The following is a 22,086-nucleotide window of genomic DNA, read 5'->3' as shown; positions in this document are numbered from 1 at the left end:
TGCTGTATAAGCAGCTATTGTCTGGTCTGCCAGTGGGTCTTTAAGAAGCTCTGTCTGTGCATGTGTTCAGGGAAAATACTCTTTCCCCATTTTGCAGCTGTCATGCCATAAAATTACCAGCGTATATTTTATATAAAAAACAAAACATAACATTTTTGGTAGATCATTATACTTTCTTGTCCGTTTTGAATACTAGTACCACTTTACTAGACAGTGTAAAATGTAAAAAAAACCCAAACAAACAAAAAAAAAAGGTCTGAACCTACAGATACAATTCTAGTGTTCCATAGATCCTTTTTATGATGCCCCCTGCATCAATACTAAGCAAAGATACACAGTAGGAAACACGCCTAGGGTATCAGCCAGGTTGGACGCACCACTCAAACAGGTTGTGATGCATGCATGCTGGGATGTCTGAAGCAGATTGCAGACATCTGGCATGTTGGTTTAGTCAAACTCCCTTCAGCGAGCTTTCCAGTGTCCTCTGCCCCCCCCGCCCCCGGCATAAGCAATCAATCACAGGGTGCTGGAGGGAGGAGAGCTTCCACTCCCTCTCCTCCTGCCTGCACACAGAGAGGTGGGGATACCCCAGTATTCTGTCTAGTTGGACACGACAGCAGGAGAGGTGGAACGGGTTTATTGCACCCTCTAAATCCTGTCTCCCCACATTGTTGAGCGATTTAAGATGTAAAAGAATGGGACAGCTGTGAGGTAGCTGAATGTTTTCGGTTAGATTTTGATACCAAATGCAAGGGGCTTATTTTCTTCTTTCTGCTGTTGTTGTTTATACTGTGTATTATCACCCTGTCTCATTTGAACAGTTTTAAAATAATATGTTTATATGGTTTATATGGTGGGGTCATATTTTTTAGGTTACAGACCAGTTGTTGAGTCGCATACTGATCTTTAAATAGATTTGAATGTGAAAAGTTATGAACTTTAGAAACAAGTGACCATATTTCAAATATGAAACTTAAATATATATGATTTTGATAATTTTCTCACCTCTGAGCATGCATGTTGTGTAGTTTTAAAGGGCAATACGATATATATATCCTTGCTGATTTTTACACATTTGTATTTACCTTTGTGGCTATCTAACTTTGGTTTTCAGCAGAAGAGAACCCATCAGAAAATGTAGATTGGTGGATCTGTGCTTGGTCCCTATCTCTCTCTCACTCTCCCTCTTACACTTTTACAACTTTAAATCTATGATTCCTTCAGCACTCTGTGAATATCTAAATTTACTATATTCCCCTCAAACAAGCCGTGTAATCCCTTTATGTCTGGGAGCTCTTAAATAATCAAATGCCTTTGTGACTTTGAATATTTTTATTAAGTGCACTATAATACAAAAGGGAATTATGTAAAAGAATAATTCAGTTTTCAAAGTTGTGGTCATGAACAATGATAGTTAATTGATTGTTGATCAAAATGACTACCACTGAACTTTGGAACTAGTATGAATCAGATCCCTTTTCCCTTGCAGGACCCAAGCTTCTCAGCCCTCCTCCTTGATAAGCTCCAGGCAATAGAATGGCCTCTGAGGGGTCAGGCTACTGACAGCCGCTGTGAGCTGTGTGGGACTCACGTTTACCAGCTGAAGTGTCTGGCCCTGCGCTCTGCCCTGGGACAAGACTGTACACCCGACCAACAGCCTGGGACCACCTCAGGCCTGCTACTGCCCCATCTGGCTGCCCACAGAGCACCCTCAGCCAACCCTTCGTGGGATCGACTAGACCAGAGTCCTCTGTGTGCTTCAGTTCAGCCCCTCTCCAGGATCCAGGGTGATCCAGCAGCTGGTGTGAGGCTGCAAGAGATGGGCTGGATCAAGAGCGCTGCTGCTGGGGTGGACGTCAAGACAACTTGCCTCTCCGCGGTCGCTCCGCTCCCTGCCCATGCACAGCTCTATTTAGAGGGTGTGTGGAGTGTGTCAAGAGTCAGTGGAGGCTATCAACACCAGCACTCACAGGTAAGCATCTGAGTCTTAGCCTGCCTTTGCAAGGCAGAGTTAATGGTGCGGTAACACACAAGGTCATGTTTGCAGCTCCATATTACCTTGCCATATGGAAGCTTTGGCCTGATAAGTTTAGTGTGCAAGTTCAGTTGTTGCCATTTGGGAATAGTTGTTCTTCACTTATGCTGATTAGACATATGAAATTGACTGTGCAAATGCTCTTTTCTTTTGGCATTGGTGATTTTATACAGTAAAACAGACATCACAGACTTATCCAAAATGGTTGCACATATATAAATACAGCACTGAAGCTGGCTTTACAGCTGGCTTCACCATCCACTCACTTTCTGTGTCCCTCTGAATATGGAGGCTCTGATATTTGGCTTTTGGTTTCAGCATCAGCAGAGTCCAGGAGCAGTTTTCATATGGGAGACCCTCATCAAATGTTTAATGGGCTTGATTATAATCATGTCATAGTGCTCTCTTCCAGTACAGGGCCAAGGCTCAAATATTATTGAGGTTAAATGGATGTCATAGCAGACCTCTAGGATCTTCAGCTAAGAGAATGGCATGCCATCTGTTCAGGAGGAAATTGTGTTAATAGGACAAAATTCTGTGAGGTATTGTTACAAAATTAATATCCTGTGTCAAAATTGTGAAAATGTTATGTGTTAAATCAGATTTTGAAATATTACATCATGTAATCCTGCTTCAGTCCTACCTTTATTAATAAGGTATTGTTGTATTTGCAGCAAAATTATATTTTGAGGTCGTGTAGTTTTAGCCAGTAACAGTCTGACCTAATTTAGAGAGTTTAATGATGTTATAGAGGTTTTTTTATTTATTTTGTAATCACTGGTAGTTAATTGAACAGGTCATGTAACTGCTTGGCCCCTTTTAAATTACACATAAATGATAAATGAAAATCAATACCTGGACCCCCAATGCTGTTATTTGAATAATTTTTTTTTACATAAAAATAATAATTAAAAAATCCAGAGTCAGAGTTTGAATTTGAGCTCCAGATAGATGAATCTGCTTTAATTCCATAGACTACAAAAGTACACCATTGCTCAAAGCAAGTAATATTGTCTAATAAAAGATATTTCCCTTGGCCTGCTAACTAAGTGACTTAACATTAGAAATAGATCATTGTTCTGTGGACTGGTGTCTTTGAAATTGGTCTTCCGGAGGCTACTTGACCTTCGCTTCAGGATAGAGAGTGTTAAGTCTTAATGTGGAATGCTGCACCATTGGCAAACTGTGACCTCAATTCCTTAGGCCAGCTCTATATTATGTATGACGCTAGCTGCTACATTTAAGGGTGAACCAACTTTAGATGAGAGTATGTAGTCTTAGATTCATCTTTATGCACTGTGCAGGCTTGGATTCATAATTCACAGGTGGAGTCTAATCTGTATAGGTCAAATCTGAAGACATATTTAGGGATTTAAAGTTTTTAATCAAGTCTAAGTTTTTGCTTTTGACTCACAAAGTCTCAAAATCTTGATTTTCCAATTTCTAATTACACATGCTCTGAACAAAAATGATGATTATGGATTATAAACCAAAACAGTGAAGATATTTGTTCCATTATTCATAAGATTGGCAGATCTAAAGCATTCATCAGGCGTGCTCACTTCTCTGTGATTCTGTAGGAGTTAATTTAGCATTAGTGATTCCAGTCATGCTATAGTGTCTTGTTTTGCTTAAGGATTACAGAATCACAAAAATGTGAGCTTTTGTTTAGTATGTCGTCTGCATATATAGAGTGCCATGCTGTTGTCATGTTTCAAAGTCAAAGACCTTGAAATTAATACTCAGCATTTTATAATGCCAGATGTTTAAATATTATATAGAAATTCATATTTAGGGGAGAGACCCTTGGTCAAAATGACAATGAAAGTGGTTTTTCACCCTTCATGTGTTAATGGAGACTATAATGGATTATCAGATTTTCCATGCAAATTAAAAATATTTCCTTTTCTTCTGGGTGGGTCAGTGGCTTACTTGTGTTAAATGTTTTAGTCATGATGAGATCAAACTGAAACTGAAACTGAAATTTTGGATTTAGAAGTGTTAGTTAAACTGAGACATGAGTACAAAATAATAAATAAATTAATAAATAAATAAGTGAATGAATAATGTCAGAAGATGGCACTGGCATGATTATTTTGGCTTCCTGAGATGGTTTAGAATAATCTGCTTCAACATCTTTCTAGTCTCATCTGTGAAATACACAAACGATAAGTACATACCCTTCATTCTCAAAAGTACTTTCAGGCTAAACAGATCACCTTGCAGGTGCTATGTTAACCTAATTATTCAATAGGTTTAAACTAAATGTCCAAATTCATATGCATTAAAGCAAACTTGCAAAACAGAAAAAAACATGCAGTTATGCTCATCTGAAAGATGCACTCTTTAATAGATTTGGTTAGTAGGTGAGCTTGGACAATTTTTTGTGGGTTTTCTCATTTTTCATGTTTTTTCCATGCACAAACTTTTAGTAACTTTTTAGTAGGCAGCAAGTGTACATATGCAAACAGTCCTTTGCACATTTGATGTGTCAATGCTGAAATGATTGCATGCTAGTTGGTCTTGCGTCATAGGCAGACAGAGGGAGCTCTCTTGCCCCCATCTCACAAAGACTGAAAAACAATTAGACCTTGAATGGTACTGCCTATCAACAGTGCACAAAACACAAGGTTATTTTGGCCTTTGAGGATTCTTTGGTGCAGTAAGGTATTGTCCAGAGATTTTACACCACAAATTCTGTGGCATTCTTGAGAGAATGGAGCATATGCACATGTCTGCCAAATGCCAGTCAGGTGCACCTTGGTCAGCACATTAGCAAAACAGCCAGAGAGTGTAGTTACACCCACTGGTAGCCAGCAGCTCCGTCCAACCATGCCTAGTTTAAGTTCATCTTGTGGACAGACAGAGGAATGCAGACCATTTTTCTGCAATTCAGGACCAGTTTCAACCATTCATCCCAGGTCTGGATATCATCCACAGCGACCTAATGGGCCTCCTCTGGCAGTTTGTCTAATTTGGGACATAGAAGGCCCTGCATAGAGCCTGCTTCAAGCATGTGGCAGGAAGCCTCCTCTGCCTCCTCTGGCAGTTTGTCTAATTTGGGACATAGAAGGCCCTGCATAGAGCCTGCTTCAAGCATGTGGCAGGAAGCCAGAGCTGCAAATTGTCAACAGATGGGACTGCAGCCTCACCCAAGGTGAGAAAATGGCAGCTGACGTCCATCTGGGATGGGCGCCTGACTGACTGCACATGCAGGGCCAGCCCGAGCTACCCCCTTAACCTGCCACGACTCTGAACCTGGGAAGGACATGATGGCATCCTGTGCTGCAGAAAAGCAGAGTGCAGTCTGTGTAACAGCTCCGACTGTATTAGGTATGCAGGTTCTCTTCCTGCAAAATAAGACCTAGACAACTGGATCAGCGTTACACCAACACTGCCATATGAGCCATTTAATCTGAATATTTGCTGAGTTGGTCTCCAGTGGGTCACAGCCATAGAAATAACAGTTTGATGATTGCAAGACGTTGTACTTGAACTTCCCTAGGTCGTTTTGTCATCTGATACACACTATAAATGGATTCAGGTTGCCAGTAGGATTTCATCATGTTCCCATGTGTTGGAGCACAGTTATGTCTAAATTACATGCTTGTGAGTGTGTTTGTGTGTGTAAAGAAATCACAAGGGAGAGAGAGAAAGAGAAAGGGAGAGTACATGCTTGAGAGAGAGAGAGAGAGAGAAAGGTGAGAGATTACAAGAATGAGAGTCTGTGAGCAAGAGAAAGTGAGACAGTAAGACTGATCATCTGTGTGTATGTGTGCGTTTGTATATGTGAGGCAGAACATGTCATAGGGTTATTCGTTTGGGTGATTCATTCAATACAACTCATGTAAGTGCTTTAGCTGTAAATGACTATAAAGTCTTAGGCTTTTGTTGATGGCAGCATGATATAAGGTACGCTAAGTTGCTGTAATGAAAATACAGCCTTATTGGCATTAATTGAAATTATTGTCCACCCTGCTGAGCACTCCCTTTATCAATCCACACTGATAGTTTCACACATGGGATTTCTGAAGCACCTTAACACAAGTTCAACTTAATTAGGGGAAAAAAAACAAGCCTTCCATTTTGAACTCAAAATGTCCGTCCTAGCATCCCTGCTGGGCCCTAATGGTGGACTCTGACGTGAAGATATAATTAGTACAAGTGTGCTGGGACATGGACTAGTGCGCACAGCTGTGGAGGGTGTAAGAGAGGCTGCTCTCCGGAGCCAGCAGTCCCCATTCTTCTGTGCTCATTATCTCACCATCAGACTGTCAGCAGATCACAGCTCTTCCAGTTTTCAGATTCCCACGTCCCTCTTGACCCTACTTTGTCTGCCTGCACCCCTTCGGCAGACATGCAGGGTTCATGCGTTATGCTTTGTATGTGGGCAAGTTTTTTTTTTTCCATGCCTCACTTCCTAGTCTGTCTAGCGCAGACCATTCTGATGCTATTATCATGGATCTATAGCAGACAGAGGTGTGCGCCTTCAGTTCAGAGGCTCTGTAAAAGCAAATCCTGTGAAATATAATAGTCTGCAGAATGGTGTTATAGTATCAAAAGGGTCATAAGCAGTCGTGAGGGATTATTAGTCACCTTTCATGGCTGCTGACAGACGTTTTGCACTTTGAGGCAAGACATAAAAATGAGTACATTTACCATGATATTAATTGGTGGTGTGCGAAAGCTGTGATTTGCTGCCTGGGTGCCTATACTCTCTGCCTTTCGTGAGTATCTCTAGGATCTGCTCTTCAGGGTCCATATATATTCCACCAGCATGTCACAGCATTCTTGTTCAAGACACTTAACACTGAGTCATGCAGCATGAGCTGGTAAAAAATTGCAAATTTTGATAGAAAATTAATTAACCTTTTACATTATTAATATAAGATTGATTGATTATTAAAATGTCTGAATTTCAAAAATGTATGCAGCAATGTATGTGTAGTGTTGGATTAATGTGTCAGTGCAAGTGGCTGTGTCAGTATGCAGATATATAAATATGGTGTGGTGATGAATTGACAAGTTTGGGGTTCCTTCTTTGCTTTGTATCTGCTGGTGGGGTATTAGTTTACACAGCAGGCTAGTGGCTTTAGGATATGACTCAGTGCCACAGTCAAGCAAGTGCATGTCAAACTCTGTGGCACATGATTGTATCTGAGGTGGTGCCACTTCTGTTTTATTACATGTGTTGTAACTGTGGGTTTGGAGCAGAAGCATCATTAGGTGTGGGCCTTTGGGGCTTACACCCTAAAATGCAAGCCCCAAATTATTTTTTTTTGCAGGTTTATTAAAGCAGTGCAGTTTAGCTATAGTAACACTTTATAAGTTATGCTACAGAATCCGTCTGGCTCAGGGCCTTGGCTTTAGATCCCTGCTCACTAAGCACAAAGTCAGAAGATGATGACATGGACATACATGCATTCTTACAAAAGCAGGAAAAAAAGGAGGGTGAGGTAGTGATTTTACATATTTCAGGTTACTGAAGGACAAGCAAAAGAGATCATTTATACATAGGTAACTTGGCTAAAAATGACTTTTCACTCTCTGTGAATGTGAACAGCTCAGTGGTTAAAGCACTTGACTTATAATTGGAGGGTTGCTGGTTCAAGCTCTGCTGCTGTTGGGCCCTTAACCGTCAAGTTCTACTTGCTCTAATTGTAAGTCACTTTGGATAAAAGTGTCACCCTAAATATGAGCTGATGTTATTAGCCCTCTTTTCTGTGAAACCAACCTGGTGTTTGGTAATCTTTTGAAAATATATGGCTTGATTGAATAAATGGTGACCCTTTCTCCCCTCCCCTGCCCCTGGTTTAGAGCATTTGTGTGCATAATCCTGTTAACTAGTGGGTGTGTGAGCATGGAGTGGTGTAGAATAATAGGCCCTGAAAAACCGAACTCATTTTGAGAGTCAACTGATGGCCCAAATACATTAACATTGAGATAGATATAATTGAAAAAACTCAGGTTTAAGCCACTGTAAGCCTTGCTTTGTCCCGTTGCAGTTTTATCTTCCTTACTAATGTGACACCTCAGCTATGCATGATTGCTCAGTGTAGCCATCCTATAGGCCTCAGGGCATGTGCTCCTTGCACTGGGACCTGAGTGCCCTGGTGTCTGTCAGGATGATCTTCTATAACACTAAGAAACTCTGTAACATTAAGATTTCTGCACAGCCGAGTCGTTGATATATCTGGGACTTGTTCACATGTTCCTTCATTTGTTTTTTCATTAATTCATTCCTTCCTTCCTTTTCTTTTCTTTTACTACAGTTGCTTTCAGCCAAATCATTCGAGTGACCACTGGAGTTAATCACCTGATATATCTTTTAAATGAGTTTGTATCTATTCTCTTGCATCCTTTAAGTCCTCTCTTGCTTTCCCTCTCTGTAGGGTCTGATTGTAGAGAAGGACGCAGCCTCATATGAGACATACTGCTTTAGCTATGCTAGTGCCGCTCCTTCCCTGCCTCCAGCAGGACATAGGCACACCAACCACGGCCAGGCCAAAGTACTTGACCGGCCTACACCACCCCCTGGCCAGCCTACACCATCGCCTGTGCCCCAGGCCAGCTCTGCAGCTGCCTTCTTCCTCAGGTAAGCCCAGTGTCCTCTGTAACCTTTTACTTTGTCTTTACACAGGAGCCATATGCATTTTCCCCCTCTAGGGGTAAGGGTAGGGAGCATGCAATATGGGTGGGCTACTGGGACCCCAGGCAGGGCTCCATGGCCGCTGGCGCTTTGTTGCAGTTCTTTTAGTCTCTCCTCCACCTCCTCTCTCCTAAAATCTGCCGCTCCTGTTAGCCTCTGGCCATCCTGTCAGCATGGAGCAGTTTTCCTGCCTGTTGACTCTGCAAAACCACAGGAGGCTGCACGCCATAATGAGGGGGAATGTCATCAGTCAGTACCTGGACAGAACTGCCTTAAAGGGTGAACACTGCACTTAGCTGGGCAACTGCAGGTGCAGCAAATGGATGCCCTCCAGGAGAATACTAATGTATCACACGGTGATTTTATTAGATAAAAGGTAACAAATGGATATATTCTTGATATTTTTGGGAACATCAGAGCTTACTATAATTTTAAAATGAGCGTTCAAAAAATTTACTATGATGTTTAAAGGTTTTTAAGCAACAATTTGATGTGAGCCAAAAGTACTAAATGACAATAGATGTTTTTTGTCTTTCTCTTTTCATGGTTGATGTGGTGTTTTTGCTGAATGTTAATTTATATTCTGGTATGGTTTATTTCAGTTGATATTTAATGAATCATTCTCATGTGTCAAGCGTTGGTTAGTGAAGAAAACTGCATCCCCTGCACATTGCATTCAGAGAAAACTTGTAAACTTGTAAGGGCTACTTCGACCCAGAGTCAACAGTAATTTACTGGATAAAAAAGGGTGTCGGCATACTGGCAATAATTACACTGTCTGTAACCCAAATTACTGCCAGTAAAAGTTAAAATATCATTTGACCTTTAAAACGCTACTCACTGTCCAGTTTTGACTCAAAAAATTGGAATGTCACACCCAACATTAAACCAGTATAAAAGCTCACATTTGCAATTTCCTCAATTGTGATCAAATTATTGGTCAAAAGGACACGTGTTCAAATATACACATACTGGAATTTCTACGTGTGTGTGTGTGTGTGTGTGTGTGTGTGTGTGTGTGTGTGTGTGTGTATGTGTGTGTGTGTGTAGAATTATGAGACTATGTGTCTGGGAATAGGATGAGTTGCTTAGAAGTGTTAGACTCTAATTGCTTTGTGACCATGCATACAATTAGATTATTGATGTCAAGTTCCTTTTTGGCCTTTTTTTCACTGTCTTCGGACCTCTGTGTTTTATTACTGCCATTTATTATGTTAATTAATGTGTATCCAGTCATTTGTTATGTGACTGTTGGGGGGGAAAACACTCTAGTTTGGCTTGACAGACAGGGTGGGGCATGTTCTGTGGTTGCCTCTTTTTTGTCAATTCGAGAAATGGATATTTCTTTGTTCATTTTCTCATTCAATAATCCTTTGAAGTGAGGGCATTTTATAAATTAAATGTGACTGACAAACAAAGAGTGCTTTACATATTGCTCAACAGATTGCCTGTGGTCACTATACATATTCAGGGAGAAATGTTTTGGCACCTTCAGCCAGGGTGGGGAATGGGAGCCGCTCTATTGTCTGTTAATGCTTGTGCTCACGCTTTGGCCTTGACTTCCAGCAGGCACACACACCTTGTCCAAGGTCTCCCAAGGAAAGTTGCCATGGTTGCACAGTCATAAGAGCAAGGTAGAATAGGCAGAGAATTGGAGAGAGGGTGAATGGCAGCGTGTAATTTTCAGAAGCATTGCTTTTTTTTTTTGGAGCGTTCCCTTGATCTGGTTAAAACAAATCTGGATTCTTCCTTTGGCATTCATAGACAGAAAGGGTTGGACCATGTCACTTCAGCAACAGTGAAAAATCCAGCCATGCTGCATAACAGTGCTGTTTGCTTAAGCTTGTCTCTGGTGCTAATGCCCATTCACTGCACTGGCAAAGCCTGTCAGCCTGAAACATGGGCTGTCAGCATGCTGCCCTCTGAAGGGGCTTGCTGTGCCCATTGACCCCAGTGGTTGGCCAAACAGTGCTTGAGAATGGAAGGGCTGTTTTGACAGTGTTATGATTTGACAGGGTAGTAAACAAGCTAGAGGGAGTGAGAGAACACACACAGATACACACACATACTCACAATACACACATACAGATGCTTTAAATGACCTTTTGGGCCTGCTTTTTCTAACTTATTGCAATCATCTGCTTGACATCACACTGTGTATACTTATTTACATTCAATATCTTGACAGAGATAAATTTAGCTTTCAATTAACTATGGGACACAATTACAGTATGCAATTCTGTGTTCCTGTGTAATTCTGTCAAATTTAATTACATTATAACTGCATATGTCACATATATATCCATATAATGAATATGATGTTTCTGACATCTTAATTTCAGTAGTATTGTTTTTATTATAATATTTGTTCTGATTGTGAGCCATAATGGTGTACTGAATGCTGCACCCTACATACTGTACTTCAACATGGGAGGATGCACAGACTTCCACTTTATTACATCTAAACCCAATTCTTTTCATCACAAAGATCTACAGAAATTGACCCTTGAAAGCAATGGTCCAGACCAAGGCATGTATGTTACATGCATGGCATTTACTTCCGATTTCAAGGTAGGCTGTTGCCATGGTGTAGGGGGGGGGGGGGGGCGGTGTGGTGGGGGTTGGGGGTAGGAGATGGGAGCACAAAAATAAAGGTGCTGGGAGCAAGTAAGTTGGTGTTTTTATGGGAGTGAGACAGCCATATTCTTGCCTTCAGAGATTTCCAGATAAAAGGAGAATGAATGCCTCGACTGAGCATTGACAAGGCCACCTGCTATTGCTTTGATGTTCAGCCACAGCTGAAGTCTCACCTGTGCCTCATAGTTTCCCTGAAGAGTCTCACCTGTGCCTCATAGTTTTCCTGTACGTTCTATTCATAAGATCTACTTACTGCATATGCAGGAATAACTGTGCTGTTTGAGTAGTTCTTCTGTGTCATGTGCTGTGGTGAGTAACTGTGCTGTTCGAGTAGTTCTTTCGTGTCATATGCCGTGGTGAATCAGTTTGCTGTTTGAGTAGTTCTTCTGTGTCATGTGCTGTGGTGAGTAACTGTGCTGTTCGAGTAGTTCTTTCGTGTCATATGCCGTGGTGAATCAGTTTGCTGTTTGAGTAGTTCTTCTGTGTCATGTGCTGTGGTGAATCACTGTGCTGTTTGAGTAGCTCTTCCATGCCATATGCTGTGGTGAATTATTCATACGGAAGCAGATAGATCCATTGCTTGTTTTGTTAGAGAGAAATTGCATGTAATTGTATTGCCCATCAGAAATGATGCAGAGGTGACCATGTTTCATGTAATCAATGTTTTAGCAGTATGCGGACATATTCAGCACAACTATTAGGAAATGTAAAGTCTGCGCATTCCTGCAAATAGGTGCAATTAATCACAGACATGTTTACAGTGATATATGTGAGTGAGTCTCTGAAAGTCATATCTGGGTGTCTGTAAATATTCATGAATCCCATTTTATTGCAAGGATTAAAATATATATGAATCCATTGACTGAACATTACAAAGGAGAATTCCCACTGTTGAAAGCTAAGCACTGTTTTGAGTTGCTCTCTTAGCTTTCTGCAGTGATAGCCTGGATTTCTTGCTGACATTGAACTCATACTCTTGCTTTAATTTAGTTTTCACCAAATGCTGCTCTGTTATTCACAAAAAAAGCATTTAAGCATTACAATTGGATCTGTGTGTCATATTATGTAGACCTATTTCCATGTGTATATAAGCTAAAATTCTTAGCTGAACAGTTGTGCTTATAGCTTGCTGAATGCATTCTTGTTGTATCCCTAATTTCCCTGCATTTACATGGCCAAGAAGTACAAAGTGCAGTCACACAGTTGTGGGTCCACATTTTGGAGGGTTTAAAGCAGACAATGGGAGACACTGAAACAAAACAAAAATTGTAATTACAGAAAATAACAGTTTGTCTAGTTCTAAGCCGACTCATGACAGACAATAAGCCGTTAAGCCATTCACGGGGTTGATGACTACAAGACACTTAATAGACTTATTTAATTATTTTCAAGTTTTGGTTTAATTTAATAGAACATTTAAAATCACATGTGAAAGCAACAATAGACACATGTGATTCAAATAAAAAGGTCTCCATTATTTATATTGATTGAGTGTTATTTTTAGCTTTTACCACCTTGTCATGTCTCTGGCAATTTACTGTCTGTGCAATGGCGTTTTGTCGCATCTACACACAGATGCATGTACATACACACCTGCACACACATACTTATGCACAAACATGCTGACACACACACACACACACACACACACACACACACACACACACACACACGTTCTAGTCTGATTCTGCCTCTACCATGGATATTTTGGGCACCTATAGTCTTGTATGGCTCCCATATGCCTTATTTGTTTATGTAGCCTGCTATATTGTACTTTTTAAGATGTGCTTGCAGGGCATAAACTGGCCTTTTGTTCTTCACATTGTGTAAGTGTTGCTGTCAGACATAGAGCCTCTGCCTAAGCTTCATCTCTCCTTTAGAAGCTGAGGAGCCTGCTCCCTTTAGGACACACCATGCCAGGGGCTTAGACGGCTCCCCTGGTTTGAGACTGAGCATGAGCACAAAAGTAAATAAAGAAGCACTCACTGTCCTTGTGCATCGTCCTCGCTCTCATTCTCTCTGTCTGCACATCCGTTTGCTCCTTTGGGGTTGCATTTATACCACCTTCATTTTCTCCTTCTTTGTCATTTTTTCTCTCATTTCCCTACTTATCTGTCTTTCTCTCTCTCTTTCTCTCAATCCCACTTCCCCCTTCACCTCCACCATCATTTCTCAGGGCCTTTTCTAATTCCCGGGAAGTGCCTCAGCATGTTGAACGCTGTCAGAACTGAATGGGAGTAGATGCAGGTGTGTGTGTATTAGCACATAACTTCTCTCCAAACAACTGTCGGAATTTCTCTCTCTCTCTCTTGCACCTTTTAACACACACTCTATATGTAATTATCTTCTTCTGTGTGTGTGTGTGTGTGTGTGTGTGTGTGGTCATGTACGCTTAGTGAAGTGTAGCCTCTGTATATGTTTATACACATGGTTGACTCGATGGAGGCTAAGCCATGATTACATTTCATTCTGCTTCTCTGAAGTGAAGAAATCAGCGAGAGAGATCAGGAGGGTGGGAGAAAAGGACAAGAGAGAGTGCACAAAAGAGAGAGAAAATGAGAGAGTCTCACATGCTAGCAGTAGCTTATCAGTGGAAGTGTGACATGAGTCACAGAGACGCCACTGTAGCAGAATGAAGAAAGTACAGGAGGTAAACAGGTACCCTCTAATCACCTGTCATAGAGCATCAGAGATGGGTTGCTAGAAGTGTGAAGCTACATAATTATTTTTAGTCTATCTACATCCCCTCTTCTGCTCATTACAATGAATGTGACAGACAGGTTCCAGGAGAGGCAGCTCTGAACCTGTTAAAACCATAGAGGTCATGCAAGAAATGAGCCAAGTTGCATCTGTTTATCATTGCGTTACTTATTTTGTTCCTACCAATTGTTATTTTACATTTGTGGAATTAGTGCAAATTTAAATCTTTAGGCCTAGACCTTGAGGCTGTGTGTTAAGTTTAAAGAAAACTAATGTCTTTGTTGTATTTCTTGATACAGTTTTCCCCACTTGGTGGAATGCGATTAGAGCCCTGCATCGCCATGGGCTTGTATTGTGGACAAAAGTCATGTTGTGCTGGAAAAAATATGAATGACATGAAACATAATAACACAAATGTTAACATTTAAAGTGCTTTTCCAAAATGGAAAGCACTGTTACATGCAAAGGGGATGAAACTGGATGGAGAATGACTTATTCTGTGTCTAGTGGAAATATAATCTGTATAATGTGTTGAACTATTTAAATCACGTATAAATCGTCTTTACTTAAAGTGCTAAGTAAAGTAGCTAGCTAACATGGGTGAATCGCCAATTGTTATGAGCCCAGTTCTAAGTGTTTATAGGTTGATACATTTATTATAAAGAAATATTGTAATGGGCAAAACACCTCAAGATTTGTGAATTTTGATTACTGCTATGGCCAAGCAGCATTGCTATGCCAAGAAGAATTTGTTGAGTAGACTACCTGGGCAACATGATTTGACAATAAATCTCTCTGGAGAAAAAAGAAATGTAACGGTCATAATAATTTGCAAAGTAAAACAAATCAGTTCTTTGCTGGGGAAGAGTAGCATCATAGCCCTCTCCTGATGCTTATATTTTATCTAGACTTCTGCATGCATGCAAGCACCTTCACCCTGAGATAGCTATCATGCGATTCACTTTTGATAGAAACTTATTAAATAATGATGTATTATTAATAAACAGCCTACCACATCACTCAAAAGTGAAGTCATGTTAACTATGGTAATGCTAGAAAAATGTAATTCCGTTGGACACCATTGATCTCAGAGGTGTGCTTTGTGCTCTTGGTCAGGAATGGAAGGGAAATCCAAAGAGTATAAAAAATCATTCCAGTGTTGTGTTCACCTGCTTAATCTACTTGCTTCTTGAATTCTTGATTAAAGCACATTTAAAGAAGAGCAAGGTTAGATTTAACAAAGTTTGATCAGTATTTACCAGTAGTTTGTCATGAAACTACTCTCCTGTCCCCTGAGAGGTTTTAGTAGATAGTAAACATAGTTTTAAAACTTATAGTTCAACCTTAGTTTGAAAAAAAAGCAAAACACGTTGAATCATCGCAACAGTCAAACTCATGTCATGAGCCTTATGTAAGAGTATACGGTAAGAGTATACAGTTAAAGTGGCCCCCTTAGGTGGGCCTCACAGACAGATATGCGCTATAATGTATAAGAATTAGGCATATTGAAGGATAATCTCCTGAGGTACTCATGTAAACCTGCCTCTCTCTTTTCATACCCTATAATAGTTTTCCTCCTCATTTGAGAGAAGCATAACTTTTGGTCTTTGTGATATCATGTCGCTTATATTTGTGCTTTATTCAGAAATAATATTTAGGGGAAGTTATATACCCAGCCTGTAATAACACAAGAATTGTTTAGATTTAGTGAGATTGAAGTTGGACTCTTTAAAATTTGAAAAATTGGCATACTGTTATATCAAGTACTGGCACATGGTTGCCTAATGTCACAGTTGTAGCTATTTAGTGTCTTATCCTCCCTTTGTGCTCAGTTATGCTTTAAACTGCTATTATCATTCAAATGTGAATACTGCTCATTTAGTGTTTAACAGTTTAATTTATTTGGTACCCACAGAGAACCATCACTCTGGGAAATAGAAGCTTTTTGGAAACAAGTCCAGTGTGGCTTCTGCAATCATTTCACTTTGAAATTTATTCACTATAATTTATCAGGTTTCAAGCTGGCTATCTGCCAGAAATACTTTATGTACCCCGCTGCATTCATCTCCCTCTACCCCCACCCCACGCTCATGCTCTCCCTCCCTCACTCACCCAGCCTCTCCTCTCCTGCACTACCTGCCTAATCCTGCCTCTCTCATTTCACAGTCAATGCTGCAATAGATGAATGCTAATAAGATCACTGGAGATTACCTGCTTTTCATTTTTAAAAAGCACCCCCTTCATTTGATCCTTTTATCAGGGTGTTCACCATAGATACAGTAGATTGGGTCCTTTTCTCATTCAAGAGGGTAGAGGGGATAAGAAATGAAGAACAATGAAGGAACACTTTTTATTCAAATATTGACAGTCGATAGGTGGCAGTGCTAGAGTATCTGAGCTGGAGTATTTGATGTTTTCCATTCTGGGTGTATTTCTGTGAAAATGATGGGGGTTGCAGCACTGTACCCACATTTGATTCTCCCCAGTTGAGAATCTGAAGACAAAAAGACATAGGTCAGTTCAGTAACAGAGCCACTTTATTCTGCACACATCTGAGCCCCTGTTGCCTACTGTTGTCAACTACTGTTTGACCAGTGGGTGGTCACATTAGTGTTAATGTTTGATTAGCGCCAGCTCTGTATGTAGCCTCCAGCTGAAGTCCCTCATATCCAGCTCGATCGGTAAACCCTTCAGGGAGGCTTCAATCAAAAAAAAAAAAGGAGGGGAGGGGGGCAGCTATGTACTATCAAGGTGCACCACAGTGAGGTTAGATGAACCCACTGGGCATTGATTGTCACTAACAAACCCAGACATGCTAGCGTGCTCTGGAAAGCATTGTCTGGGCATGGTGTTGCTGCCCCCTGGCACAATACAACAAAAGCACCATACGTCCCTTGGGGCAGGGCCCCACATATTAAACATCATCCAATAAGTCATGCATCAGCCAACCTATGATATCAGCAGAAGAGCTGTCAGCTAACAATACAAAGGTCAAAGGCTTTAGCAGTAAAGAAAATGGCTGCCCAGCAGGTAATGCGTGTCCAGACAGGTGAGACAAGGAAGCACTGAATACTTGGGCTATGACACTTGGGACTTAGCCACAGCTACCTAGCCCCCATGCTGTTAATTTGAGGGTTTTAAGTCTGAGTCTCCATTAGTGCTCACTTGTAACCCATAGGCAAATTAGTGGCTTTATCTGTGATAGGAGGCACTCAGGGCAAATGAAAGAGATCATGGATTGATTCCTAGCATGTGGCTTCATAATTTCAAAGGCTTTAGAACCTGCTTTAACATGGACATTTACAAAAGATGAAAGGCATAGTAACTATAACCACAAAGGAACTGTTTGTGTATAACTCCATCCTTAACAATCAATTTTTAAGTTGTATAAAACTTTTCTCTTGTATCACATTTTAAGCAATATCAAAGTCTAGAAAAATCTTCAATCTCTTCAGATAGTCACAAAGTACCAAAAATCTTCAAACTCACAGTTAGATTCACATAGTCAGTCTCTCCTTCAAAAGTATCTCTTTCAAAAGGGAAAGATGGCTTATGCCCCTCTCATGCCCCTCTCAATTGCTGTAGATATCTTAATTTTTGCTATAGTGGGTCCAAAAATGTTGCTACACTGTGCAATCGTTTCATGGACACTTTTAAAAATAACCAAGCAAAACTTGCAAACAGATCTGAGGAGTTTATGAGGAACAAAAGGGGAGATGTGATAACCAGTGTCAGTATTCATTTTTATATCAGTTTATTTACTTTCTGAAATATTTGACAACACCTAGTATCAAAACCTGTGTGCACAGTAAGGAAGCTAGCTGTCTTGAATGCTCATGTCTCCTTAAAACATCTAAAATGTCTGTTTTTAAGATTGGGGGTCATTAAAGAAGTAATTTACATTTGGGGAAAAAGGACAAATTTGAGAAAAAAAAGTTTATGGTATTAGGTAGACTGCTAAGTTACTGAGATACTGCTGCAAGTAGAAGTGCTAGTGTTAGAGTGATGTCCATTAACGTCAAGACTTTTCAATTGTGTTCATGGGCACTAGTAGTTTTTAGATTGTTAGTGCAGAGATTATAATATTAGAAAGTACACTGTTAAGAAGCACCAAGAAATAGCTGACACATAAAATATTGAATATGGTGAGTGAATGGTTTGGTTTTGATAGTATATATTTTGCTTGAGTCCCATAATAATGTTCAACCCTGGTGAAAATCAAAGCCCATGTGCAGGTAATGCATGACAATACAGACCTTACATTTTATTTTCTTGGTTGGTTATAGTTGATTCCAAAATTGTTGACATGGCATTTAAAAAAAATTGTAATAACTGTTGTATTTTTCACATAGGTAGCCAAAGCAAAATGGTGTTGCATATAAACAAATGGGCAGTTTCACTACAGCATTTGATAAGAGACTAAAAATCTGAAAAACCTGTTCCCCCTTTAATTTCTCCTCGGGTTCTAAATAGCTCTATTTTCTTGTAATTTGGTTTTGAAATGTAATACTTGTGTTTTGTATGTTTTATAAAACCTTACCTTCTAACTTATGCCACTGACTTGTGAACCCATATTTTTCTTGCTCAAACAATGTAAGCAAATCTTATTCTCTCCAGCTGTGTCAAAGCATCGTTGTAAAGCAAATGGAAATGGAAATGAATATCCCTGCACGCCACTTTATAGCTATCAGGTGCAGTTTAGAACAAACAAGAAATAGGATAATTGAAACCTTAATCAAAAAGGGGGACTTAACTGTCTTTCCATTCTCATGCTGTGAAACCCACTATCTCTCACAATGACGGATACCAATTGCCCCCAAACATTTCATCACTTTCTCATTCATAGATGTGGATTGGATCCGTTTTCTGTTTAAGCCTTCCTTTTCGAAAGCTGTCATATAGCCTCTTATCGGCCACTCAATCCTCCTGTTGCTCTAAGCGCCTGTTTTAAGCCACAGCTGTGTGATTAAATTCTGCTTTTAAAATGTCCCCCTCTGTGCAGTTAAGGACATAAGGCCACAGTAAACCCCTAGTTCTGCTAACCAGTCTGGGGGACAAGTCCAAAGGCTTGGCTCTGGCCAGTCAGGAGGGTGGCATGATCCCTCATAGTTTTCTTTCATTCAGACAAATCCCTGCACAAAGACAAAAAGCAGTGAATTTGTTTTCAACTGTGGGTTATCATTTGACATCTGAATGCTGGTCATTAATTAGCCTTCACACTCCTGTGGCATTGCAGAGGTTTGGGACCAATTCTTTACAATCAAACTGACAACATTTCCTCAAATAACCATAAAGATAAAAGAATGACTATAACCAATTTGACAAACCTTGAAAAGACTCCAGGTGAAACAAGGCCAATTGTTTCAGTCTCATTCATTTACTTAACCAACATTCATTCCCTCTAAGCTAACTCTGTTCCAAGCTTATGTCAGGTTGACCAATAGGCTTATTATTTGAGAAATAGTAATAATTAGTCATCCCGGAATTAGATCAGGGTGCACACTTAGCAGACACTACGAGTTTCTTGTAGTCATTATTTTGTGCAGTATGACACTGAATGCATTGATTAACCATTATACATTTTACATTTGCGGGTGGGGTTCCAAAGCATGACATAAATTAATTTAAATAAAACATTTGGAAATCTTTACCAAGTAAGAATCTCCACACTCAAAAGGTCTTAACAGTCATGGTCTGGACAATTTGTTGATGGCCATTCTCTGTGTTACTTAACCACACAAGTTAAAAGAAGCTGCATAGACAGGTTTGAAAACACATTAATATCAGCTTGCTGGCTGATGCCCTGATTAACTTGTCATAACTCACCTGCTCCTGTAATCTATATACAGTCTTTGTCTGCTTTATCTACATATTGATTTATCCTTCAGCACTGCTATCAGTTCTCCTGTAAAGCATCCTTTCATCCATCTCAGGAGCTTTAATTTGGAGGCTACTCCATCTTTCTCCTGACACCGCTTAATTTCCCATAGTGCTCTATTTTATCTAGAACCAACAGTGTGTGTGTGTGTGTTACATGCTGGTATAACTATACATACCCATCCCACCACCCCATCTTCACCCCCACACACACTACCCTAATCTCTTTGAAGTCCAGCAGAATCAGAATATGGAGCGCCCCTGTGCTCATGAAGTATTCATGTCATACATGTCGTGGGGGCGTGATGGTGTGTGTGAGTGCTGTATATGGGAGTTGCTTGTATGATCCAGAGAAAGAAAATGTGTGTGACTGTCGGTGTGGGTGTGTGTGCTGGTGCATATGTGTGTGCGTGTACCAAGAGCGTGCTGCCTATCAGAGTCGCTTTGCGCAGCAGTTGTGCACTGCCACTGCGTCTGAGAAGTGAGTGAGAAGGGGGGGGTTGGGCAGGGAGGAGAGAGAGCACAATTGTGCTAGAGAGAGAGAGAGAGAGAGAGAGAGAGAGAGAGAGAGAGAGAGCGAGCGAAAGAGAGATAGAGAGAGAGGTGAGAGCCATGCACTGATTGAGAGAGACGTGGAGTGGAGAGGGAGCTGAGAGGAGCAGAGTGGAGCGGAGAGGAGAGGAGGGACCATTGGACTTCTGCCAGGGTTTCCCAGCAACAGCAGGAGCAGGAATCGCCTCCTTTTCCCACTTCCCGGTGGATTTGCCGTTTCGCATTGGGTTTTCTGCCTTTCTGCGTGCTGCAGGACTCCTGTCATCTTTCAGTCCACCGAAGCGAGGAAGGCGAAAGAACACCTAGTCCAGCAGAGTGGGGAGTGTACATGAGGCCAGGCTCAATGCAAAGGTGAATCAAAGGTCTGGGGCTGAAATGAGAGTCTGGGAAAAGTGGGGCAAAGAAGACGGGAAAAGGAAAAAAAAGGGACAACAAGTAGTTCAAGAGAGAGATACTGTTAGTAAATCAATGGAATAAGAAGGAACTTTCGCTATGGTGTAGAAAAGGGACGGATAACATTAAGGGTCTCAGTTGGAGTTGTTGACGAAAGAGACATATATCCAAGTGGACCACGGTGAGGAGAAGCAAAGCCAACCTTTGGAAGATTCCTCTTTTACATGACAGTCATTAGCCAGGAACTAATGATGGTAGAGAAGCAGACCACCTGTATGAGATCCAGAATGTTCTTCTGATGGATTCACCCTCTGTGTGTACATGTGCTGGGTAACTTTCACCAGGTTCATCATGAGCTTTTAGGATAAGTCGTGTCCCCCCCCCCCGCTCCGCGCCGGTGTGTGCTTTCTCCATGCACTTGCTGCCCGACTTGCCTGTTTCTCTGATGAAAGCCTCATTCTCTATCGTGCATCTCCTGCCCCCACCCCTGGCATTCCGCACTCTGCCTGCCCCTTCCTCCTGGTTACCTCTGCCCCGCTTGTGTTGGCAACCATGGAACTCTCCGGCATTGGTCGGGAACAGATGAGGAAAAGAACAGTGTCTCTCACCTATGTGCTGTTATGAACTCTAAAAAGAGACAATGGATTGGAGAGAACTGTAAGTACACCCATTTACAGATTTTTGTATGATCATGGCACCTGTTTCAACCCCTGCCCCTCAACACACATTTTCTTTCACTTGATATTTATGTAAGCGCCTGTTAGCATAGGAGTTATGACTTGTGATCCCTTTGCAATGTCAATTAACTGAAAGCCCCAGTGGAAAATATTTTTGTTCCCAAGTTAATTAGATTTTGCCATACTTGGCAATTAAATTTTAGATAGGTGGTTCCCGGTAGGTCAACATCAGCAAAACTGTGAGTTCCCTGAAATTAGCATGTGCTGAGGGAGAGTGTTCAGAGGAGAAGGACAGGGAGATTTAACAGGTGGCTGGCTGCATCTTGGCAAATCCTAGTCTAACATGTCTCAGATCAGTCTAGCATACCGTTTTTTTTTGTTTTTTTTTGTTTTTTTCCTTCCATGGGTCGGTGAATGCCACCACTGACAGATATCTCAATCCTATTGTGTTCGTGTGCAGTGGGTTTCAAGGCTGGTCACTCTTTGCCGTGTATTAGTTGTGGTTGGGTTCGGGGAGTGTGGGAAGCTTTTCAGGAGCTTGCCATGCCTGGCTCAGTGAAGTAAGC

The 22,086-nt window shown here is 41.0% G+C and overlaps 1 protein-coding gene across 2 annotated transcripts in view; it reads left to right on the top strand.

Moving 5' to 3' along the window:
• The window catches only part of kif26aa (kinesin family member 26Aa), a 61,770-nt gene that overhangs the window by 15,625 nt on the left and 24,059 nt on the right, over positions 1-22,086 (top strand). Inside the window, exons 3-4 of one of the 2 annotated variants that reach the window (XM_081718326.1) lie at positions 1,490-1,972; positions 8,428-8,630. In XM_081718326.1, the coding sequence (XP_081574452.1) occupies positions 1,490-1,972; positions 8,428-8,630 (686 nt within the window). Of the gene's footprint in view, positions 1-1,489; positions 1,973-8,427; positions 8,631-20,520; positions 21,501-22,086 lie in introns of those variants that run through there. The other variant, XM_026998911.3, reaches the window with a different exon arrangement.

The sequence above is a fragment of the Electrophorus electricus genome, chromosome 7, assembly GCF_041902795.1.
Source record: "Electrophorus electricus isolate QZ-2024a chromosome 7, ASM4190279v1, whole genome shotgun sequence".
Classification (NCBI taxonomy): Eukaryota; Metazoa; Chordata; class Actinopteri; order Gymnotiformes; family Gymnotidae; genus Electrophorus; species Electrophorus electricus.
The sequence above is the reverse complement of the archived record's forward strand: the minus strand, read 5'-3'. Positions and strand labels throughout refer to the sequence as shown.